General features: G+C 37.7%; 3 protein-coding genes across 3 annotated transcripts in view; 2 read left to right on the top strand and 1 right to left on the bottom strand.

The window, feature by feature from the left end:
• Window positions 1–1,904: 1,904 nt before the first annotated feature.
• Window positions 1,905–4,733, top strand: LOC106082306 (mediator of RNA polymerase II transcription subunit 15). The gene is made up of 6 exons (XM_013244743.2): window positions 1,905–2,120; window positions 2,191–2,333; window positions 2,393–3,193; window positions 3,253–3,923; window positions 3,995–4,331; window positions 4,391–4,733. Exons 1-6 carry the CDS (start codon window positions 2,068–2,070, stop codon window positions 4,615–4,617), a joined length of 2,232 nt encoding a protein of 743 aa, XP_013100197.1. The 5' UTR covers window positions 1,905–2,067; the 3' UTR covers window positions 4,618–4,733.
• The window catches only part of LOC106082288 (zinc finger protein ush), a 570,300-nt gene continuing 549,262 nt past the window's right edge, over window positions 4,666–25,703 (top strand). The window contains exons 1-4 of the mRNA XM_059366043.1: window positions 4,666–4,753; window positions 8,150–8,391; window positions 8,464–8,714; window positions 8,779–8,956. The gene's annotated coding sequence lies outside the window, so the exon portion shown is untranslated. The remainder of the gene's footprint in view (window positions 4,754–8,149; window positions 8,392–8,463; window positions 8,715–8,778; window positions 8,957–25,703) is intronic.
• LOC106082312 (Krueppel-like factor 11) lies at window positions 15,668–22,298 on the bottom strand. The gene is made up of 2 exons (XM_013244751.2): window positions 21,751–22,298; window positions 15,668–18,104 (listed from the first exon to the last, which is right to left on the bottom strand). Exons 1-2 carry the CDS (start codon window positions 21,820–21,822, stop codon window positions 16,437–16,439), a joined length of 1,740 nt encoding a protein of 579 aa, XP_013100205.2. The 5' UTR covers window positions 21,823–22,298; the 3' UTR covers window positions 15,668–16,436.

Below are 25,703 nucleotides of genomic sequence, written 5' to 3'. Positions count from 1 at the left end.
TATATACACGTCAACTATTAGGCAGCCACAGCGACTATGGGAATTAAGGCAGTGGGAGAATGGATAGGGGATAGGAGCAGGTTTGTCTTCAGTGGTCTATTGTCGAGCCATAATCACTTGGTACTAGAAGCCTTTAAGGAATGTCAAAATTTGTGGCATTCTATCCTAAAGGCCAAAACAGAATGAGCGCGTTGAGCTTTGTTTTTCAGCGTTGCGCTGAAAAATGCAACTCTGCAAACAATTCCCACTAGGGCAACACGAAAAATTTCAAGAACATTTCAACCGTCGATTTATTGAGCATCCCGACAAAACAAAGAGGAGAGCCATTCGCCGTCTCCGATCAGATGAATAACCAATAAATTTGCCGTAGATGAAGTTATAAATGTCATCTACAACACCAAGTCGTCGAAGACCCTGAGCCCTGACGGAACATGCTGCAGAAAATAAATGTACCGGGAGTCTAGTATATGACACAGAATTCTTACCTGTCTATAAGCACTCTTATAGTTCCCGATGTCTGATAAATGGGCAGAGTGATCTCTCCATTAGCTGATTCCAGCTAAGTGTGATACATCAAAATCAAGATATTGGTCTCCGCTTTTACGTGGCATTCGCACTTTTTGGAACAAAGTCTATTTACGACATCCAGGCTAGAATCCATGCCCTACCCTCCAGTTACTGAACAGAAATCTTGTTCCACAAAAAACTAATGCCAGCTAAGTGTGACGAAAATTACGCCAAAGTTGCATACTGCGCTTAAACGGTAACCGATAAACGCCAATCATCAAAAAATCAAATGTTTTTATTTATTTATTTTTTTTTTTGGCAGCGACTGATACATGTGACGTATACACTTTTATGAACACGCATCATAATGTATCATGTAAATTGCAAATTTGCCCATGAATATTCCATTAGGAAACAGGGGCAAATTCTCACATATCAATGAGTGTTGTCCGATTCAAGCTTGAGATTAATGATAAGGGGTCATCTTTTTATAGCCGAGTCAGAACGGCGTGTCAAAGTGTAAAACCTCCTTGGGGAAAATTTTTACATGGCACGGTTTAACATCGATATTTCCTCTCTTCCACACCCTCCATTGGACGATCAGAGAAGAACTTGTGGATAGGTATCCAGCGCCCATAGATATCAGGAAGTATCTACATGAATAAGAGCCTGAAGTACACGGTAGGAGAAGCGGTGACCAGCTACTGAATACAGGCCTTGGAAATCAACCACCACACATTGCACCTCAAGAAATAAGCCTCCCTCTGGCTCAGTTGAGTTCCGGCACATGCAGGCCCGTCAACTCCTACAAAGCTAGGATTGATGTCATAGTTTTGCGATCTGTGTCCCAGGTTACAATTTGCCAAGCCAATGCTACTCAATTTGGAACCAAATCCTTCTAGACACACACCAACTTAGTCGCAGAGTTCATAAATGGAACCCAGCATACAATAGAAAGAATCACAATACATTGCAACAACACAAACAACAAAAAGCCAGAGTGCGCAAGGATGAAAAACTAAATATTTGGTGATCAAACTGTATCGTCTTAAAGTTGTGTATTCAGTTAACAGCCATTTTACATCTCGATTTCCTTCAAAAACAGCACAATCGTAATCAGCTGATCTTATAACTACTACCTTGTTTATTGGGCCCTTCTTTGTTCATGCATGTTTTCTACATTGATGTTACAACCGATGTTATTGAAATTTCCACGCATGAAACTGACTTTAATCGAGTGAAATTTTCGAATTATCATTCTATCTGTCAAAATATAGCTAAATCTCAGTTTCAGTCTAAGTTTTGCCTTTGTTATTTAAGCAGAACCGGAAACCCAAAAACAAATACGGCGGCAAGCTCCAAAAATCGATTATTAAGTTTTTTAATCGATTGTTCGATTTTCTACTATTCGATTTTTTAATACAAAAAGCCGATCGACTTTGCCAGCTGGAATTATTTGATGTAAATTATCTTGGGGATAAACATTTTGTAAGAAAACGCAGTTGCTGCACAAAAAAAGAAGTTAATTACATACAAATTGGTTTGAGCATTTGTTGCAACATGGCTGAGGATTGGCAGTCACAAAAATTTCGTCAAAATGTCATAGCAAAAATGTGAGTATTCCTAAATAAGCGACACCACTAACAGCCTTTACAGGAAAGTTTTTCTGTCTTTCTATTTCAGCAATGAAATGCTACAGAATACTAACCAGGATGGGTCCAAAAATGCTGGTGTCATGGAAAACCACATATTTAAGAAATCCAAGTCCAAGGATGAGTATCTGGGCTTGGTGGCAAAACTATTCATGCATTTCAAAGACATGTCAAGTAATTGGGTGTCTGCGGGAGTTAGTCTTTGTTGTAATAACTATGTTTTACATTTTCAGGAAGACCTCAGCAGGCTCCTCCACCAAATGTCGAAATACCACAGCAAAACATGATGCAAGACCCGCTAAATGCCTTGCAGAATTTGGCCAGTCAGGGTAATCGAAATCCACAAATGATGTCCATGCCCGGTGGACCAAATGCTCAGCAAGGTGGCGGCCCCGGGGGACCAGTACCGGCGTCCAATTTATTACAAACCCTTAACCAACAGCGACCCGGAATGCAACCGATGCAAGTCATTCGTCCACAAATGGCCATGGGAGCTGTGGGGCCGGGACAACAACAAGGCAATATAGGTCCCGGCCAACAGCAAATGATGGCTGGCCCCATGGGAGTGCAAATGAATGCCATGGGAGGGCCGGCAGGAGGTCCAAATCAGCAAATGGTAAACAGTGCCCAAATGGGAGGACCTGTGGTGGGCTCAGGTGGTGTGGGTGTTGGTCCTGGTGGTCCACAGGGAATGCCTGGACAAATGAATCAAATGGGTGGACCGGGAGCTATTGGTTCCATGGGACCAAATGTTGGTCCCGGAGGTCCCAATCAAATGCAAATGAGCATGCAACATCCACAATTGAATCAAATGATAAACGCTCGCATGAATCAGGCCGGCCCAGGAGGACCCATGAATGTAGCGGGCCATACAGGACCAAATCAAGGTATGCAAAACATGCCACCAAATATGCAACAGAATCAAGCAGGAGTAGGCGGCAGTGGAGGGCCTATGCATATGGGCAATATTGGTCCTGGCAATGCACCTCAAAATCAGGGACCAGGGGGAATGGCTAATGCTCCTGGACCGCAAGGTAATAAGGATAACTACGATTTCAAAGTTCAATCTTTAAAAATTGTGTTTTTTTTGCAGGAAATCTCAATCAAATGTTAAATATGGCTCCCGGCATGCAAAAAAATCCCAACATTGCCCTGGGCCAGGGACAACAGATCTTCAATGTAAATCGTGGTGTAGTGGGTCAGCAACAATTCCGTCAAAGCCCTTCGCCAAGTACCGTTGCTTCTCCAGCCGGCAATCTGAATGTGCAGCAACAGCAACAATTGCAGCAGCAAGTTGTCAATAACCAACAACAACAAATGCAGCAACAACCCAATCAAGCTGTTGGACCCCAGGGAGCATTGCCTAATCCCCAAATGATTCCCAGTCCAGCATTGGTGCCCACCTCTAGTCCCCAAATGTCGGGACTAATGCAAAATCCAAATCAAAGACAACAAATGCGTCAATCGCCTAGCGCACCTCTTAACACCCCAGGTCAGGTGGCACAGAACAGTCCTTTTAATCCCCAAGAAGATCAACTGTACCGTGAAAAATATAAACAACTAACGAAATACATTGAACCACTTAAAAGGATGGTGGACAAACTAAGCAATGATGGCAATAATGCTGAAGGCTATAGAAAAATGAACAAACTTTTGGAAATTCTAACCAATCCTTCACAGAGAGTTCCATTGGAAACTCTACTGAAATGTGAAAAGGTTTTAGAGAATATGGGCATAAACTCCTACTCCGGACAAACATTTGGAGTAAGTATTGGAAAACATTTTTTTTACAATTTAATGTTGTTTTTGTATTAATTTAATCAATTAATGTATAGAAATCTTCGAATCCCTTAATGGAGGTGATAAGTGCAACACTTCAAAGTCCCTTGGCCAATCATACGTTATATCGCACTTTTAGGCCCAGTCTGGAGCTACTATTTGGCACTGATATCTGTGCGCCTCCGGCCAAGATGGCCAAACCAGCAGAAAAACCCAGCACAGGCGATCTGGATATACCACATGTGTTGCAAGGCGAGGTGGCACGCTTAGATCAGAAATTCAAAGTTAGTTTAGATTCTTCGGCGCAAAATAATGTCAAATCCATAAGACTGATATGCCGTCTGGATGATGAAAAGCTTCCCTGGGTGCCACCAGTTAGCATTAATATACCAGGTAATATTAAAAAGTGTATACAATGCTCAATGTAACTGTGTTTCGTTTTCTTTTCGTAGAGGACTATCCTTGGTCTTCACCAGAATGCTCCTTAATTGAACAGGATTATTCAGCAACGCCATTTCTCAATGCGGTGCAAAATGCCTTGATTGCACGCATTGCTAAATTACCCAAACTCCATTCATTGTCCCATTTATTAGACACCTGGGAAATGTCTGTGCGCCAGGCATGTTCACCGAATGCTGTTAAGCCTGTTTGCGAATTCACTGCTCTCTTTGGCATGTAAAATAGCAGTGCTCCGCAGACTTAGTCTAGCTTTATTTGATATTTTTCCAACTAGCTTTAAGTCATATGCGCCGTACATCATGTTAAATAAACGCAAACCCATTCCGCAAGCAATAATTGTCGGAGCAAAATTTATAGTAGGTAAGGAGACAGGGCAAAAGTATGGTTTTTGCTCAAATGGTTTTTGGTCATATACATCTTGTTAAAATTTTTTATATTTGTACATACTGCAATATTTTTACCTCTTATTTTTTATTCATGTTTTTATTTGTTTTATTGAGTTTTGTTTGTTTTCTTTTACTTTTTTCCATTTTAATTTTGTTTTTAATTTTTTATGTATTTTTTAGCTATTATAATTATTATTAAGTGTTCATTTTATTAGTTGATATATTTTTATACCCTCGGCCATAGGATGGGGGTATACTATACTAAGAACCCATAAAGTATACATCTTCTTGATCGTCATGACATTTTAAGTCGATCTAGCCGAGTCCGTTCGTCGTTCATATAAACCGATCTTGTGTCTTGAGCCACTAGAGGGCGCAGTTCCTGTCCGATTAAGCTGAAATTTTGCACGAGGTGTTTTGTTATGATTTCCAAGAACTGTGCTAAGTATGGTTAAAATCGGTCCATAACCCGATATAGCTGTCATATAAACCGATCTAGGGTCTTGACTGCTAGAGCCTCTAGAGGGCGCAATTCTTATCCGATTTGGCTGAAATTTTGCATGAGGTGTGTTATGATTCCCAGAAACAGTTCCAAGTATGGCTGAAATCGGTTCATAACCTAATATAGCTGCCACATAAACCGCCACATAAACTCTAGAGGGCGTAATTACTATCCGATTGGCTGATATTTTTTACAAGAGCTTCTCACATTACCTTCAACTTATGTGTCAAATATGGTCTCAATCGGTCTATAGGTTGATACAGCTCTCATAATAACCGATCTGCCTATTTTACTTCTTGAGCCGCTGAAGGGCGCAAATCTTATTGAAATTGGCTGAAATTTTACACAATGACTTCCACTATGGTTTCCAACATTTTGGTCCGAATCAAACCGTAGTAGAAGTCATTGTATAAAATTTCAGCCAAATCGAATAAGAATTGCGCCCCTTAGAGGCTCAAGAAGTAAAATAGGGAGATTGGTTTATAGGGGAGCTGTATCAGGCTATAGACCGATGCACACCATATTTGTTGTTGAAGGTCAAAGGAAAAGCCCTTGAAGTCATGACTAAATACGAAACGCAAAATTTTTGCTTAATCGGATAAGAATTGCGCCCTTAATATAGCTCCAATAGCATAGTAATTATTTTCTGTTATCCTTTGTTTACATATTTTTATACCCATTGTTATTCCGTTTGCAACACATCGAAATATCCATTTCCGACCCCATAAAGTATATATATTCTTGATCAGCGTTGATCACCGTCTGTCCAGATATTGAGCTGAAACTTTGCACATATTTTTTTTTTTGTTCATAAGAAAGTTAAGTTCGAAGATGGGCTATATCGAACTATATCTTGATATAGCCCCCATATAGACCGATCTGTAGGGTCTTAGGACCCTAAAAGCCACATTTATTATCCAATTTTGCTGAAATTAGGGACAGTGAGCTGTGTTAGGCCCGTCGACATCCTTCTTCAATTTTGCGCAGATCGGTCCAGATCTCTCGATTTAAGATTTTGGGCCCATAAAAGGCGCATTTATTGTCCGATGTCGCCGAAATTTGCGACAGTGAGTTGTGTTAGACCCCTCGACATACTTCTGCAATATGCCCCAGATCGGTCCAGATTTGGATATAGCTGCCATATAGACCGATTTCTCGATTTAAGGTCTTGCGCCCATAAAAGGCGCAATTATTGTCCGATGTCGCCGAAATTTGGAACAGTGAGTTAAGTTAAGCCCCTCTACATACTTCTGCAATATGGCACAGGTCGGTCCAGATTTGGATATAGCTGCCATATAGACCGATAACTCGATTTAAGGTTTTGGGTTCATAAAAAGTCGCATTTTTTGTCCGATGTCGCCGAAATTTGGAACAGTGGGTTAAGTTAAGCTCCTCGATATATTTCTGCCATTTGGCCTAGATCGACCAAATTTGCATATATCTACCATATAGACCGATCTCTCGATTTAAGGTTTTGGCGCAGATCGGTCCAGATCTCTCGATTTAAGATTTTGGTTCCATAAAAGGCGCATTTATTGTCAGATGTCGCCGAAATTTGGGACAGTGAGTTGTGTTAGACCCCTCGACATACTTCTGCAATATGCCCCAGATCGGTCCAGATTTGGATATAGATGCCATATAGACCGATCTCTCGATTAAGGTCTTGCGCCCATAAAAGGCGCATTTATTGTCCGATGTCGCCGAAATTTGGGACAGTGAGTTGTGTTAAGTCCCCTCGACATATTTCTGCAATTTGGCCTAGATCGATCAAAATTTGCATATAGCTGCCATATAGACCGATCTCTCGATTTAAGGTTTTGGCGCATTTATTGTCCGATGTCGCCGAAATTTGGGACAGTGAGTTGTGTTAGACCCCTCGACATACTTCTGCAATATGCCCCAGATCGGTCCATAATTGGATATAGCTGCCATATAGACCGATATCTTGATTTAAAGTCTTAGTCTCATAAAAGGCGCATTTATAATCCGATTGACACCGAGACTTATGTTAGGCTTTTCGACCAATATTTTTTTTTCATACACAATTGAACAATGACTTGACTTGTTAGTATTTGGTCCAAATCGGAACATGTTTCGATATAGCTGCTATGGGGCATAAGGTATGCATTTTTCACCGGATTTTGACGAAAGGTGGTTTACTTATATATACCCGAGGTGGTGGGTATCCACAGTTCGGCCCGGCCGAACTTAACGCCTTTTTACTTGTAATTTCCTTATTTTGATAATTGGTTTTTTATTTATTTTTTAATTTTTTATATTATATTTCATTTATAAATATTTTATTTTTTTACATTAAATTAATATTTTGTATTTTTTGAGTTTTTTTTTTTTATATATTTTTATATGTTTCTTATTAATTTTTTATTTTTAATTTTATTATTTATATTTTTATATATTTTTTATTTCCTTATTTTGATAATTTGTTGTTTTTTAATTTTTTATTATTATATTTATTTTATTAATATTTATTATTTTTTACTATAAATTAATATTTTGTTTTTTTTTTTAATTTTTTTAATATATTGGGTTGCCCAAAAAGTAATTGCAGATTTTTCATACAGTCGGCGTTGACAAATTTTTTTCACAGCTTGTGACTCTGTAATTGCATTCTTTCTTCTGTCAGTTATCAGCTGTTACTTTTAGCTTGCTTTAGAAAAAGAGTGTAAATAAAGTATATTTGATTAAAGTTCATTCTAAGTTTTATTAAAAATGCATTTACTTTCTTTTAAAAAATCCGCAATTACTTTTTGGGCAACCCAATATATTTTTTTAAATTTTTTTTAGTCAATTTTTTTACTTTGCTTATTATAATTTACATTTTTTTCTTTTATTTTCATTCACAGCTTTTTCCCATTTATGCATGATCAGATTCCATAACTTTCCAAGCAACTTGAGACATCGAATCTCTAAATAAATAAGCAAAAATAATGTCTTTGATATGAAAAACATCAACAAAAAATCAGAGTCAGTCAGTCAGTCCTTGTTTCGTAACTTAAAATTTAGTTTTTGCAAATAATTAAAGACTCTACAGAAACTGTGTTATAATAAAAATAAATCTATTAAGCAAAAATCAAGTTTCAACTCGGTAAGTTGCTTTAAATTTTTATTGCTTATAATATATTTAATTTAATTTAATTTAATTTATTTTTATTTGCAGCTAAAGTCAATCTTATCTTCATTGAGTATCACAGTTGTCACCATTTAATAAATAAAAGAAAGAAACTTTAGAAAACTAAACATAAAATCAAACTGTCACATCATACAACAAAGTTCAGAGATTTTGGCCTTCATAGCATCATAGGATAAGCAAGGTTTTTTATGAATAATTTCAAGATAATCGAAAATTGTGTTTAATAAATCAATTTCACATGCCGCAAGAATCAATTATTGAGACCCATACTAAAGCAGGTAATAGAAAAGCATCCAATAACTAATGGATTATTATTTTTCTAAATTATATATCCATTCGCAGTTATGGCAATCATTTTATCAATCAATCGCATACCCATATGCCATGATTTCATTCACTAAATTAAGCAAACAATCAAGAAATCTTAAAAACTAAGAACAGAATCAAGCAAAAATCAAATCAAAGCTTTAAATTATACAAGAAAAGAAATTTCAAATGAATCAAGAAAAAAACATAATTGGTAAGTGAAACTTTTAAATATTTTATTGCTCTGATTATTATTTTTGAAAAAAAAATCCGATCATTGAGCTCGCCCCGAAAGAGAAACAAACAAAAAAAGTGTGAGTTATCTTACGACAGTATATACTATGCCAGTATGGTTTTAGTTTTAATTTCTTACACCTCGATCACTCGATCTTTCCATTATTGTTTTGGCCTAGCCTGTTTGTGCATACCACTCAAGCACTTTGATTTAAATGCCTTTCTGCCACGAACATAATTCGTTCTAGCCAGCGTAAATGTTGTACTATTCGAATAACGGTTATCATCGTCGGTTTATAGAGTTCTTCTAGAGTTCTCAAATATTTTCCGTTAATACAGATTGGTCCATATATTAAAAAAGGGAATTTTGTCTCGAATACCCCAAGAACATTCTTCCGCTCCTTACAATAGCAAAGGTGAAGCAATTTGGGAGTCATAGCCAGGTAGTGGAAAATTGCATGGTTTCAATCAGCCCATGCCATGTGGTAGGACGGTCTGGAACTACCCAAAAGCATTCGTCACGATCAGCCATGCCAAACTATTTGAGGACATAGCCAACACGTCCTTCCAACTTCCAGGCCTGAAACGCTGAGTCGCGAATTATCTCTGTGATTATCGATCGTTTGTGAAATTTGTGCATAAGACGTCTAAACACTGTATAGTGAAACACGTCATTGTGTGTATTTAGGCATAAGACGTCTAAACTCTCTATAGTGAAACACGTCATTGTTCAATTGTGTATAACAAAATACTGATCTTTTTGGGAGCTATATCTAAAAATAAACCTATCTGAACCATATACCTAACATAAGTCACTGTGTGAAATTTCATTGAAATTGGATTATAAATGCGCCTTTTATGGGGCCAAGACTTTAAATCGAGATATCGTCTATATGGCAGCTATATCCAATTATGGACCGATTTTGCGCCGAAGTTGCAGAAAAATGTCAAAGAGTCTAACACAACTCACTGTCCCAAATTTCGGCGAAATCGGACAATAAATGCGCCTTTTTGTTGGGCTCAAAACCTTAAATCGAGAGATCGGTCTATATGGCAGCTATGTGTAAATCTTGATCGATCTAGGCCAAATTACAGAAATATGTCGAGGGTCTTAATTTTACTCACTGACTCAAAACCTTAAATCGAGATATCGGTCTATATGGCGGCTATATTCAAATCTGAACCGATCTGGGCCAAATTGAAGAAGGATATCAAAGGTCCTAACACAACTCACTGTCCCAAATTTCGGCGACATCGGACAATAAATGCGCCTTTTTGTTGGGCTCAAAACCTTAAATCTAGAGATCGGTCTATATGGCAGCTATATCCACATTAGGACCGATCTGTGCAATATTGCAGAAATATGTCGAGGGGCTTTACTTAACTCACTGTCCCAAATTTTGGTGACATCGAACTAGAAATGCGCCTTTTATATGCCCAAAACCTTAAATCGAGAGATCAGTCTATATGGCAGCTATATTTAAATCTGGACCGAGCTGTGCCAAATTGAATAAGGATGTGAAAGGTGCTAATAAATCTCACTATCCAAAATTTCGACGACATCGGACAATAAATGCTCCTTTTATGGGCCTAGGACCCTAAATCGGCGAATCGGTCTATATCACAGCTATATCCAAATCTGAACCGATCTGAGCCAAATTAAAGAATGATGTCATAGGTACTAACACAAGTCACTGTCCCAAATTTCAGCAAAGTCGGATAATAAATGTGTCTTTTATGGACCTAAGACCCTAAACCGGCGGATCGGTCTACATGGGAGCTATATCAAGATATAGTCCGATATAGCCCATCTTCGAACTTAACCTGCTTATGGACAAAAACAGAATCTGTGCAAAGTTTCAGCTCAATATATCTATTTTTAAAGACTATAACGCGATTTCAACAGACAGACGGACGGACATGGCTAGATCGTCTTAGATTTTTACGCTGATCAAGAATATATATACTTTATAGGGTCGGAAATGGATATTTCGATGTGTTGCAAACGGAATGACAAAATGAATAAACCCCCATCCTTCGGTGGTGGGCATACAAAAAGCAGTTTCCCAAGGCGGGGTGATATCTCCGGCACTGTTTAACCTCTACCTATCCTCAATTCCACCCCCTTCAGACGGCGTAGAGATCGTATCATATGCGAACGATTTTACAATCATGATATCAGGTCCTCCACTCATTGTTGTCATCTGTGATAAGTTAATTGTCTACCTCAACGAACTTACCGATATCTCAAGATATCTACAACCAAATCTTCAGCCACATTGTTCACTACATACACGCATGAGGTGAATAATGGGCTGAATGTGATAGTCGATGAAGTGACGATTCCGACCATCAAGTGACCCTTAATACTTGGTGTCACTTTTGACAGCTCTTACACAATCCTCCACATGCCACAGCAATTTGCGATAAGGTCAAAAGTAGAAACAAGGTCCTCAAGTCACTTGCCGGCAGCACTTGGGGTGCTGACAAGGAAACCTTATTGACCACGTACAAAGCAATTGGCCGGTCTATGGTAAGTTACGCAACGCCAGTGTGGTCTCGTCAGCCATACGACAGGCAGTGGAATACTTTTCAGATCTGTTAGAATGCCGTTTTTCCAACTGCGATGGGTTGTCTCCTCAGTTGGCTGGCTCAATTAGAATCCGGCAGATGCAGCCGCCTCAACTCCTACAGGGCAAGGATTGATGCCGACGTGCAGGATGTAAGTCTCGATTGTGACATACGTCACCTGTGTAACTACCCAGCCAGATCCCTCTGTACGCACCCCATCTTAGTCGCAGAGTCTGGATTCTCAACAGAATCAAGCAGACGAAAGATAGAACACAAAAAACTACTACAACAACAACATGGTATGATATGGCACATTTGCGACGAGGCAAGGGGATCGAACACAACACAACGGGAAATAATGGACCTTTTATGGATACAAGACTGTTAATCGGTAGGTTGGTATGTATGCCAGCTTTATCCAAATATGGCCCGTTCTTCACCATATTCCGGAAATAAGTGTAGTCGTCAACAGGCTTATCCAGCAGTTCAAAATGAAGAGAGGACTAAGTGACTGAGGGAAATCAAGGTAGGGACATAGGTTTTCTAGGTCTCCAATTGCTCCCTGCCACCACAGACCGTTCCATCCTGTGCCCAGTGCCACGTCAAAGACCTTACATGGCAATAACCTGTCGGGAATCCTACCAACAGTCCGAAATTATATTTCTTCAGTGCCAGGATAAGTAACATACGTTCCGCAAAATACTCTGCCACAGAGCCATAACTATTCTGCAACCGATGGCGTCAGCCTACGCCCATTTCGTGCGGTATTTGCAGAAAGCGTTTGACCTACTACCTCCTGAAACAGTAGAAAGAGGGTCGCTCATTGGCGATCCATTCATGGGGCTAGGTCGTCGGTCTGAAAGCCCTTCCCATGGCTCAAAGAAGCTATTTGCCTGCATCTCCTAACCAATTTTAACCTTACATGGCCCGACGTCGCCTGACTGTTTACGTAAACCGTGACAGCCGGATAGGGCAGCCGTTCCTGCAACAACACCGATTCCAGTGCCTTTAGGATCGCGAAAACCCCCTGCTAAAAGACACTACACGTCCAGAAACCAATATAACTCTCTAATTCCAAAAAAATCAATATCGAATTTTGCTATATACTCAACTTTGCATCGTCAGTTCCTATCAGAATAGAAGATGTCCGTTTTATTACGACTGGCGGCATAGATCGGCAAAAGATCGAGCATGTGATCGTCTCTGTCGCGGTAACCGGTACCTCTCGATCGTTTTCCGGTTGTCACAACTGCCCAGAAATTCATAGATGAGAACTGACCGATTCACTTCCTTAAGACCCCATCTTCCTCCTATTAGTAGAGCGCATTCAGTCGCTTTCAGAACCTTTCCTCAATGTTAGGTTAGGTTAGGTCTTCCCTCATCAATATAGCTTCATAAACGTCCCCTAAACGAGGTCCGTTGTAATAAAGGGAAGGCGGCCATCGATCCGCCATGGGGTCTGATACCATGATTGCACAATGGTCCACATATGATACGATCTCTATGCCGTCTAGACGAAAAACTTAGCTGGGAGCTACCGGGTTGAGTCCATAGGTTGCGGATAGTGGAATGCTCCATACGGAATATCTGCAACTGCAATCGCGAACAATCAGAGGTCTCAGTGAGGAGCCGGCTCATGGTTAAATACAAAGTGCCTATGATACTCGAGACGACAAGGCGAGTTGTTGGCGCCTATAAATAACCAATGACCGTAACGTTCCCGGCTATCGGTCCTATGGAACAAGATTGGTCACATATGGAGCTTGTCCAGCATCGACACCTCCACTTCAGATGTGGCTACAACAAAAAACTCAACTTATTATCCATAAATTCCACAAATAATTTGCAGACCAGCGTTTCAGGTTAGACTGGAGGGACGAAGTCGAAAAATTCGTTTAAGATCCCATAAAGTGTGTATATTCTTGATCGGCATGGCATTTTAAGTCGATTTAGCCATGTCAGTCCGTCTGTCTGTCGAAAGCACCCCAGGAGTAAAGGAGTAAAGCTAGCCGCTTGAAATTTTGCACAAATACTTCTTGTTAGTGTAGGTCGGTTGGGTTTGTAAATGGGCCATACCGATCCATGTTTTGATATAGCTGCCATATTAACCGATCTTGGATCTTGACTTCTTGTGCCACTAGATGGCGCAATTATCCGATTTGGCTGAAATTTTGAATTTTCTGTTATGATTTCCAACTACTGTTCTAAGTATGATTAAAATCGGTTCATAACCGGATATAGCTGCCAAATAAACAAATCTGGAATCTTGACTTCTCGAGCCACTAGAGGACGCAATTTGGATGAAATTTTGCATGAGGTGTTGTCTTATAAATACGAGGATAGCCCACTGGCTCTACAGGAGCGTGATTAGACCAATACTTACTTACGCCTCTGCAGTTGGGTGGACTGCTATGGAGAAAAAGTGCAACATAAGGAACTATTCTAGATATCCCACCCATTGACATACAGATTAAGTGGGAGGCAGCCACTGCGGATATGAGACTTAGGGCCATGGGAGAATGGATAGAGGATGGGAGCAGCTCATACCATCGCGGTATAATCGAGACGACTTTAGCAAACCTGGAAGGAAGGGATGGGGTTTCCGATCGGATACCTGAGATGAACTTTGAAGTCGAGTGTGAGGCACTGCTGCCATTGGCACAGTCTTGGATTGACGGAACCCTAGTATTGCCATCTGGAAGATCATGTTACACGGATGGATCAAAGCTAGAGGACAGAGTAGGCCAGGCGGTTTACATTGAGAACCCAGCGACTGAGACTGCCAGACCATAAAACGGTCCTGCTGGCGGACATCCGGCGATCATGGAATGCGTGAAGTGGTGTTGTAGCTAACGCGAGGACGTCGAGTGTGAACATCTTTACCGACAGTAAAATTGCCATAAGGGCAATAACAAGCAGGACAGTAAGGTCACGAACAGTCTTGCAGTGTAAGAGGATAGGAAAATCCGCATCGTTTGGGTGCCAGGCCGTAACGGGGTAAGAGGAAATGCAAGGGCAGACGATTTGGCGGTGAAGGCGAGAGGACTGCCGTCAATAAACTTGGTTAACCCGAAGTCTTTCGGGTCGACGCAGTCCGTATTAAGGGAGTGGGCGACGAATGCGCATGCAACATTGTGGAACAGCGAAACGGTCGGTAGGACGGCGAAAATCCTATGGGGGGATTCAGATCGTCAGAAGACAAGGCTATTACTGAATTGGTATCATAACGGGACACATCGGACTAGGAGCTCACTTATGTAAAATCGGTGCGGCAAGTGATAGCATGTGTAGGGCATGCGGGGAAGATGATGAGAAGTTGGAGCATTTCCTTTGTGATTGCCCGGCTTTCGCGTCTAACAGATACCGGCACTTAGGTGGAGACACAATACCAGACATAAACCAAGGTAAACAACATCAGATCGAGGCGTATCCTTAAAGATATATTCTCGGATAAATACCTTCGCGGGCCAAAAATCAGGTTTTGCAACGACTTCAAAAATGTCTTCTGGAACAATGATTCGGAAAGAAGCTTTGCTACGCCTTTCATGGTACTTAAATTTGTAAACACTCAATTCGACATCAATGTCAATCTTTGATTTTATATAAAATAACATGTCATCAGTGGAAGTTTCAGCAGCGAATTTCGCTGCAAAAATCGCTTTCTTATTCGGGGGCAACTTTTAGTGGTTTAGGAGTCGTAGTTGGTAGTTTGGGTGTAGCTTGTGGAGTGTAAAATGAGGCGCTAGGAGTACTTGATGAAGCATCTGTGTTCGATGGAGTCAATAGGCCGGATGGCGTCAGAGTATTAAGACTCGTGTATCCTTAACTATCCTCGCGAACGCAATGCACTGCATATATAGGGGACATCCACTGCGTCTTGGTTGATTGAAAAAAAAAAAGAAAAACCTACCCCTTATCCCGTACCCAGCCATTGGCATTTAAATGAAAACACACAGCAAATTTTATGGTTTAGAATAGATTGGAAAATATATATTTTATGATTGAGTTTAATTTGAATGTTTTTGTTTTCTTCTTTTTTGCAATGGATAAAAATCCTTTTTTCCATATCATATTTTCTTTCAAAATTACTTTTTTCATAAAATTTCTTTAAAGATGTTTCTTTGTTTTTTTGTTTTTTAATCATAAGTAACAGTATACAGGTGAAAAAGTGTAGTCTGTGTATAGATATACATTGGTATTTTTTGTATTATAGTTTATAGATAATAATATATATATGTATGTATAATAAATTAAATATTTTACATTATTTGCTTTAATAACAAAGATTATACATTATTTGCTTGCTTTGCTTAGGATAACTTTAAGAGCCTTAAGAGCGAAAATTCAAAAACAAAAAACTTAAATATCACAGTTTATATTTTTGTTATATAATGTAGTACAATTCTATATATTATAGTAGATATTTATATATAGGCTAAATACAAAAAGGATTTCTTAAAAAACTTTTTTCTCAAAGCTTAGAAAAAAATTGACTGATTACAAAAGCCGAAAGGTGGAGTGAAAATACTTTCTACAATATAGGGTTTTAAGGAAAAATTATTAAAGTTAAAAAAAAAATGCTGGAATTTTTTTTTTTTAAGAAAAGGAGCCAAATGGCTGATATTTGAAGCTCGTATTTTTCAAATGTTATACAAAGACGTTTTAAGTTAAAATTTTTTCTGAATATCTTCTTTCGTTTTTTATACATTTTTTTGGAATGAAATTTTTTAAAAAGTTAGTTTTTTTCTAAATTTTCTCTTTCAATAATTTTTCCCATTTCAGTTAATTTTTAAGTTTAAAATACCCTTTTTCCAGTTCTTTTTTGTTTTTTGCTGTTGCTAATTTATAATCAAATGAGATTTTATTTTGCTATGAATGAATGCATGAATTTACTGCTGCTGCTGCAGTGCTGCCGGTACCATGGGTGAAAAATGTACCATTTGTTGCTGCAAGTTCAGTAAATCGCTGGCATTGCAGATTTGCACCTGCAATGCTGCCGTTGTGGGAGTGATTTGTACTGTGCTGGTGGTGGTGGTGGTGGAGTTATTCAATGCCTGTGATGGCATGGATGGCATGTTGGTGGTAGTGCTGCAAGCGGTCGCTGGTGCAATAGGTCTTAAATGTTTAACAATTGGTTGGCCCCCCAATGGGGTGTCTAAGACGGCGGTGCTATTAGTTATAGGCAAAACACTGCAGGCGTTTAAGGCTCGAACGCCAACCTCCTGTTGCCTTTTGGATGCATGTCGCTTAACATGCTTGGAAAGATGATCGCTGCGCATAAACTTTTTGTCACAAAAATGACACACGAACTTCTTCTCCCCCGTGTGAGTGCGTTTGTGACGCGATAACTCATCGGAGCGTGAGAAACGTTTATCGCAATTTTCCCATTTACAGATGAAGGGTCGTTCGCCGGTGTGTACTCTTTGATGGGCTTTTAAGTGGCTGGATTTGAAATAGTTTTTACCACAATCTGGATGATTGCATTCGTAAATGCGTTTACGCTCTGCTGTAGCAATAGCCGCCGTTGACGAATTGGCGCATGTAAGAGCTGGCGAAGAGTTTGTTGTGGTTAGTGGAGTGTTATTGCTATTTACAGGGCGGGTAGTGCCGGCGACTTGACTGCTATTGGGTGTTAGAGTTTGCAGTATAACATTTGGATTGAGTAGCACAAATTGTGGTGGCATTAATGAAGTGGCGGCAGGGGCATTATTTGTTTCCGAGACTATATAATTGGTTTGGGGAGCTATTATTTGATACTGCATGGTAGCAGGCATTTCCTTAACTGCTGGAACAGCATCATTGGAATTTGGTAAAGTAAAACGGAATGCTGGCTGCGCACATAGACTGCTGCTATTGTTGGTAACCTGCTGTTCAAGATTTTCCATTTGGGGTTCTAATACTTTAATGGGTTTTGCTTCCACCATCGCTGGTGCAACATCCATTTCACTTGCAATACTCCTGGTATCTTGTGTTGATTCGGAATCGGACATAAGCTCACTGGTGGTTTCGGTGGCGGTACGCTTGCGATTCATTTTGTATTTAATACTACGCCATACATTGGTAACCGAACAATCATCATCGGTTAGTGATATACTTGAAGAGGAGGAGGAGGCGGAGGAGTTGGAGGCAGAGGAGCATGCCGCTGCATTTGATACTGTGGAGGGTGTCTGCGATATGGTGGAAACAATGGAGGAACAGGAACTCTCATCAATGGCCGAACATATACCCGAACTATTGACATGCATTATAACACTTGCCCTTTGGTGGGGATTTTGCATTTGTTGTGGGGCCAATATGAGAGGTGTGGTTGTGTTGGCGGTAGAGTTTATATCAAATTTTTGCTTTTTTGTCGCCGGAGGTTTACTGCTGCTGCTGCTGCTGCTGCACTCGGCATCATCTTCTGTATCCGAAGGCTGAGGAGTTATAATGCCACTACTGCTTCCCATTACCAGAGATTTGGTAATCTGTTGTGGTTGTTGCTGCTGTTGATCCAATTGCAGCTGAAGTTTAGCTTTTAGAAGTTTGTCATCCAAGGAGTTGGAAACTGACAGGGAATTCTGAAAAGATAAAAAGAAAAACAAACAAATTAGTTAAATATGATTAAGGCAAAATCTTTTTGCAAATATTTTTAATTTAATTTTAATTATTGTAACCATTAATGGAATTTTGTTTTAATTTTCTTTAAGCTTGGCTAAAAGTTTTATAGGTTTTTTTTTTTGTCTTAATGTCTTAATTTTTTTTAAACACTTTAAACTTTGTATAATTTTCAATAGAATTCGGCGTGTCTTCGCTAATAATTGGTTGTGGTAATGGCTTTTGTGAATATTGTAAACTGACCATTCACAATAGCAAACCGAAAAAGTGCATTTAAAATGATACAATTTAGCTTAGTAAAAGTAACCATATGTGGGCAAATACTCAATAAATGTCTAAATGAACTACATATCCGACTTCAAAGTCCATATCTTCAATATGTGCTTTAAATAATACAAAAAAAACCGGTTTACCGGATTTTGTATCAACTAAACCTACTACCCTCTATCTATAATTCTTCTAATCATTTATTTATTCATTCACAACGAATGCCAGGCACTCACTCACTATCTAGCACAGGCAGGCATCATCACACCTAAATGTCCCAAACGGCATAAATACGTACAAATGCAGGCAGCACCAGGCTGTCAGCAATTCCAGTAGATGGACAAAAGCGCTCTCATTTTTGGCTATTCAAAATAATTCACAGTAATTTATTTCGCTCTCGCTCTCTCTCTCTCTATCTGTTTGTGTTACCCCCGATACACAACATTGATAAGTAAGTGAAAGAGCGGAAAATCCAAAACAATATGTAATGAAATACCCCAATGTACAAGAAATCGTATGGACGCACATTCATACAAACCTACACAAGAATGTCTAGCACGCGTTGAATGCATGATTTCGTTTTAATACCGTGATGATGATGATGATGATGGTGGTGGTGGGTCTGTTTCAAAGGTCTAATACGTCATTGCGGCTAAAACTTGTATGTTTATTTTTAACTTTTGTAGAGCAACAGCCATTCAGTCAGCCATTCACCATTACCAATAAACAACAAAAACAGTGGACTATGTGTGTATGTGCTGTTATAATAATACTACAGTCGTAGAGGAATTTTATCTCAAGCACAATAAAAAACGGGCTTGGTTTGTGATTATAACAAGACAGAAATGAAAAAAGAGCGCGCCAAATTGGCAAAGGCATTTAGTTAGGTATAATAAAAAGTATGTCTGTCTAAAAACAACAACAAAAACAAGTCAACAAAACACTCCCTCTTTTTTAAAAATAACAGGCGCCCAGCAGCTGATGAGGTCGTTTCTAAACGCCAACGGCAAAAACAAGTTATCTACGTCAAATGTCCATCAACATCTAAACAAACAGACACACAACAAATATCTAATAAGAAAAGAAATACATAGTACATACATATCAAAGTACTTTACTTATTCTCTCATAATGTGGGGGATTTTTGCTCAATGCTATTTGAAATCCCTAGTCTTGCTAACATCCGTAATAATAAAACAAATCAACGAACCATACCCCCAATTCACAAATATGACACACACACACAGTTACGCTCACTCAACGTGATGGCTAAACCCCCAGTCATGGTGTTTTTTTATTTCCATTTTATACTAATGCCTCTTCTTCTTGTTTTACTTTACTCCTTTGGTCATTGTTGTTGCTCATGTTTGCATTTTGTATCTTTTTTTTTTTTTGTTTTTTCTTGTTGTTTTCATTTCCCCCAGAGTCCAATGTACATACAAACGGTTTAGGTCGTTTGTAGGTATGTATGTACACATTTATGTATGCATACACTCAGTCAGTCTGTTGTGTCGTGTGCATGTGTTGTTGTTGCTGCTGTTATTGTATCACTCATCCACTTCATGGTTGTTCATTCGATGTTCACGTGAACACCAGCTGATAGACGAATGATTACTGCGTGATCAAATGCTTGCCGGGCGTTAGAAAGAGAAAAGAAACATTTGTTTTCAAACTTTCAGTTAGAGCAACAGAGATGGGGCAAAATATTTATAGGTAATGCCACACAACAAACATTGTGAGTAGAAAAAATACATGTGAAATACCAATGAAAAACAAAAACGAATACGAAAAAATCCCTGGCTGATAATATACAATCTAGCGTTTCGAGTATAGTGTCATATAATGAAATTATTTAAACATATTGTATATGGACATTTCATTGTAATTTTGTGTGATTCGTCATGAGTTATAGCAGCAATAACAAATAATTAGGTGCTTGATTTTGTGTTTTTTTTTTTGTCGTAGAAAAAATCTAGGAACGTGTCTCTTGGATTTTTTTAATATATATAATAATTTACCTATATGTGTTTTTTGTTTTTAAATTAGTTTTAAGTATATTTTGCTGATTGTTTTATTATGGGGGAAAAATAGGCATATGTATAGGTATACAAATTTATTTGTTTTAAACAATTTTTTGTATTTGTTTATAGGGTATTGTTTTCAACTCAATATGCAAAATGAATTAAAAACGAAAGGGGATTGGCGTTTAAGAAAAAAAAACATAAATAAGTAGGTATAGGTATGTTTAAAAAAAATGTTTTTTTTTTATCCTATATATATATTGGAGATTTATAACCCGATTAAATAATTAAAAAAAAACATTGCCTAACGTAACTTCTGCAAAATAAGAAAATTATGTTTTTCATATCGTTTTTTTTTAACTTTAAAAAATATTTAGACATTTTTTGGTATACTTCTAATATATTTGTATATACATTTTATAAATTTTTTATGTGTTTTCCTTAGTAAAAAAATTATATTATAATATTTTTTACATGTATGCCGATGCTAATTTAACAATTTTGAAAATCAATTCTTGTTTTCTTTATGGTTACTTGAAATGTTTTATATTATAACTTTTGCTGATTTGTGTTCTACGGTTTTTTCAACAATTTCTTGACCTCGGACAAATGAAAATTAAATTTTTTGTTTCTGCTTTTACTATAATTTAGTTAAATGTAATATTCAAACGTAATAACTGATAAGAAAAATCCACTTTAATTCATCAGTTTTTTTCTAGCACGTAATATTCGAAAAAGCCACTTACCCAACTAAAATCAAAACAAATTTTAAAAACCATTTAAAAAAAAAAATGTTTCTTTTTTGTAACTTTATAGAATTTTTAAAAATTCAATTATTTGACAAGTAGGATTTTTAGCCACTAGTTTTTGGGAAAGGTTTTAAAGAAATAGCGTCTCTTAACTTAAAAAACTTATTTATAGATGATTTCATAGACTTTAAGGAACATTCTAAGAAATTCAAGGGGTTTTACGGCCCGAAATTATTTGTCTTTTTTATGTGTAAAAGTGAAAAAGTAAGTTTTGCATTTTTAATGTTTTGTTTTTCAATTAAAAATTTAAATTTTTTTGTAGATAAATTTTTTTTTGTGTATTTTATTTAATAACTTTTTTAATTCTTATTTTTTTATATTTTTTAATTTTTTATTTTTTTGTTTTATTATAATATGTTTTTTTTGTTTAATTTTTTATAGCAACTTATTAAATTATTTTTTATAATTTTTTCATTTTTATTAATTTTTTAATTTAGTTTTCTTATTATTTATTAGTTTTTTTTGTTTTAAAGGCTGTATTACTATTTTTGGTTTTTATTTATTTTACTTACATTTATATTTTTGTTTTCACACAAGGGCGGTGTGGCCGGTGGTGAGGGTAATGAAGGTAGGGTAATATCCATATTGCTGCTATGCTGATGATTTGTTGAATTTTTATAAAAAATATCTAAACTTCCTTTTTTAAAAAGGGGAGTTGCTAGTAAATGTTTGCAAGTTTTAAAGATGCAACACAATTCCGAATTCAGAATGTTAAAATGTTGCTGATTTTCCACTTTGTTGATTCAAAAGACTGTTATAACACTTTTCTTTAAAGTTTGTTTTCAAGAATCCGTTGTCTCATTTATCATGGGGTTACTTTTCTTTTGTAAATTTGAATATTTTTGCTTTTCTTTTCTTAAATATTTTCAATGGAAAATATTTTTCACTTTCTTTGTTTTATAATAACTTTGCTTTATTGCAAAATATACTTTGTTTTTTATAGGTATATTTAAATTTTCAAAACTTTTTTTGAATTACACACAGAGGGTCTGCACCTAGTCAGCGTTGGACTCAGACACAACCGTTCCGTTGAACAATCAACAAACGAATGAAAACATATCACAATTCCATTTCACAAAGTTAAGTTGTCCCTGTTTGCAGTGTTGGGGTTTTGTCATGCCTTTGCCTCTGACCGGGGGGAGTGTGTGGTATGGGTGTGTGTATGCTTGAGGCTTGTACTTAGTAGTAGATGAGAGTATGTTTGCGGTATAGAGGAGGATAAGTCAGTCAGAAATAACGACGTCAGCCATCGCAGTGTGTATTGAGAGTAGTAGTAGCTGTCTGTCTGTTGGTGTGTTGATGTGATGGTGTTGGTTTAGTGTGTTGATGATGAAGTCTCATTGAAAAAGAAGGCTCGCTCGTTCGCTTGTGTGGTTTTGCCCCAGCAAACAACGTGTGTGAGCATTCTGTATGACTCTGTAGTAGTTAGCCAGCCACCAACTGTTTGACGGACTTTGTGTTGGGGTGTGATGCGAATTCTCTTGTTCTTTTTATTCTGTGCTGTGTGTTTGGGATTTATGTGGAATAGTCAAGACGTTTTTACAGTCTTCTCGACTTCTCTCGCTGCCACGGTTTTGTTTTGTGTGTGTGTGTGTTTTTTTTTGCTTTGCTGGGTATATCACCACTCGCACACTCACCTTAGCACAGTGGTGGCGTTGTCAAATTTCCGGGGGAGGATTGTTTGCTTAATTGGCCCACACATAGACGTCATCATCCATCCATCATCTCTTTGCTGGTGTTCGTTGCCAAGTGTTAACCTTATTGTTATGGGCTATTTGCATTTATTAAAGGTTATGGGATTTTTTTATTATGAATTTTGGTAAATTAATAATTACCTACCAACTTGCTCATTGGTTATAAATAGGTATTTTTTTTTTAAATTGGCGTACTAATAATACTTGCGAGGGTTGCTATTTACATGGTACACGTTGTTGCCAGATGCGAACTGAAACTTGTATAAGAAAATCAGAATTCGGAAGTCAAACTACTTGCGACAAGGTGGTCCATTTACGATCGATTGATGGGCTGCGAGATTTCATTGAAATCGCATGGGAATTGCGCCCTCTAGAGGTTGAATTAGCTAAATCGGGAGATAGATTTATATGGGAGCTATATCAAGAACTCAATACAAACAACTGTATATGGGAGCTGCATGAATTCTTATTTTTTCCCAAAAGTCAGCAGTCAGTCACCGCTAACCATTGATGTAATGCAAAATTTCAGGCAAATCAGATAAGAATTGCGACCTCTTAAGATTGAAAAATCAATTCTGAATATTGTCTATAATGGGAGTTAATTATCAGGTTATGAACCAATTCGAACTATAGCGGCCCCTAGTTCAGGAAGTCAATCCTAGAAATTTTATATGACAGCTATACAGCTATACCGTTACACAAATATTACTGAGATGTTTAAAATCATAGTATTCTTACTATTTTAGAATTCTTAAAATTTTTTTTACATTTTACCAACTTTTTCTACTCAAAGAAATGGAAAAATTTTTTCCATATACCCATCCTATTTGTGAGATATTTTCGGGTCATAAAAAAATCTCAAATACACCTGGCTTCTGCCCATGTTTTTCTTCCTCTTTTCTTTCGTTTTTGGTGGGGACAAAATATTTGTCAATATACATACATACATCAGCCTTCGCCGCAATATTACTTAATTTCTACAGCATCAACGTTTATCAAGTCGGAACGGTTGACTTGATTTATTTTGAATGTTGATTTCATTTTATATTATTTCTTTTATTATTATTTTTAGGTAGAGGCCAAAGATCACCTTCGGAATATAAATTATAAATTATTCAAAGATAATTTTGTTTTCGAAAATTCGCGACTATTAAAGTAAACAACTTTGTTTAAACCGATAATTAAACAAAATTAAAGAAAAACAAACTAGAACTCAATTTGACACAACGACAATTTTGCAAATAATTTAGATTTCATAGGTATCATGCAAACAGAAAAAACGCAATAAGCTTAAATACGCCAAACTTAGAATATCCACTAATAAAAGCCGTCGCGAATCTTATGTTGACACCTAGTCAAGGAATGCTGTATATGTAGGCTATGGGAATATATGGGTTCTGGCAAAAGTGGCTTTTTTTTCATGTTCAAAAAAATTACCCCAAATTTTGGGTTTTTGTATGAAAAATGAGTTTTGGCCCTAACATGGCCCAGGTCCTGAGAACTCTAATGTAACAGTTTCAGCGAAATCAAGCAATAAATCCACTTTTTATGGAATTAAGACTCTTAATTGCAACATCGGTCTATATGACAGCAATATCTATATAGTCTGATCTGAATAATATTTGGATCGGGTGTCGAGAAGCTTTAAACAACTCATTTTTCAAATTTCAAAGCTTTTATGGGTTTCGGACCCTTAATCGGCAGATCAGTCTATATGATAGCTTTATCTAATTAAAGTTCAATCTTAACCTTATTCGGCTCGAATGTCGGGTGGCTTTAAACAACTCAATATTTAAAATTTTAGGGAATTCGGCAGATCGGTCTAGATGACAGCTATATCTATATAGACCGATCTGAACCATATCTGAGTCGGATGTCGGGAGGCTTAAAACAACTCACTGCTTCAAATTTCGGGAAATCGGGTTATAATTGCGGCTTTTATGGGATTAATACCCTAAATCGGCAGATCGGTCTATATGAAAGCTATGTCCAAATATATTTCGATCTGAACCATATCTGAGTCGGATGTCGGGAGGCTTAAAACAACTCACTGCTTCAAATTTCGGGGAAATCGGGTTATAATTGCGGCTTTTATGGGCTTCAGATCATTTATCGGCAGATAGGTCTATATGGCAGCTATATCCAAATATATTTCGATCTAAACCATATCTAAGTCGGATGTCGGGAGGCTTAAAGGAACTCTCTGTTTTGAATTTCAGCGAAATCGGGTTATAAATGCAGCTTTTATGGGCTTAAGAACCTTCAACGGTAGATCGGTCTATTTCAGCTCAATATCTCAATTTTTAAAGACTGTAGCGGAAATCGCACAGTGGGATGAGGGAAAAAATAAGTGGAAATAAGTCTGCCATTTTGGAACAGATAGAGATATCTTCATGAAAATTTACAAAGCGTCGAAATCACGATAGCGGTCGAACGCGTAAAGCTAGCTGCTTAAAATTTTGTACAGATACTTAATATTGATGTAGGTCGTTGAGGATTACAAATGGGCCATATCAGTTTAGATTTGGATATAGCTCCCACCTAAACTGATCTCCCGATTTGACATCTTGAGTCCCTGGAAGCCGAATTTTTTCCGATTTGACTAAAATGTTGCAGATAGTGTTCTGTTAAAACTTCCAATAAACCGATCTCCCGATTTGACTTCCTGAACCCGTGGAAGCCGCAATTTTTGTCCGATTTTGCTGAAAATTTGCACATAGTGTTCTGTTATGACTTGCAATAACTGTGTCAAGTACGGTTCAAATCGGTCA

Source organism: Stomoxys calcitrans, chromosome 3, assembly GCF_963082655.1.
Source record: "Stomoxys calcitrans chromosome 3, idStoCalc2.1, whole genome shotgun sequence".
NCBI lineage: Eukaryota > Metazoa > Arthropoda > Insecta > Diptera > Muscidae > Stomoxys > Stomoxys calcitrans.
This window is presented reverse-complemented; position numbering and strand designations above follow the sequence as displayed.

What these genes read in the sequence shown, in the direction of transcription:
- LOC106082306 (XM_013244743.2), top strand. Translation starts at nt 2,068, where the DNA reads ATGGCTGAGGATTGGCAGTCACAAAAATTTCGTCAAAATGTCATAGCA. An exon ending in CAAAATGTCATAGCAAAAAT is followed by an intron (nt 2,121 to 2,190) that starts GTGAGTATTCCT and finishes TTTCTATTTCAG; the next exon opens with CAATGAAATGCTACAGAATA. An exon ending in TAATGCTCCTGGACCGCAAG is followed by an intron (nt 3,194 to 3,252) that starts GTAATAAGGATA and finishes TTTTTTTTGCAG; the next exon opens with GAAATCTCAATCAAATGTTA.
- LOC106082312 (XM_013244751.2), bottom strand. Translation starts at nt 21,822, where the DNA reads ATGGATATTACCCTACCTTCATTACCCTCACCACCGGCCACACCGCCC. An exon ending in GTGAAAACAAAAATATAAAT is followed by an intron (nt 18,105 to 21,750) that starts GTAAGTAAAATA and finishes TTATCTTTTCAG; the next exon opens with AATTCCCTGTCAGTTTCCAA.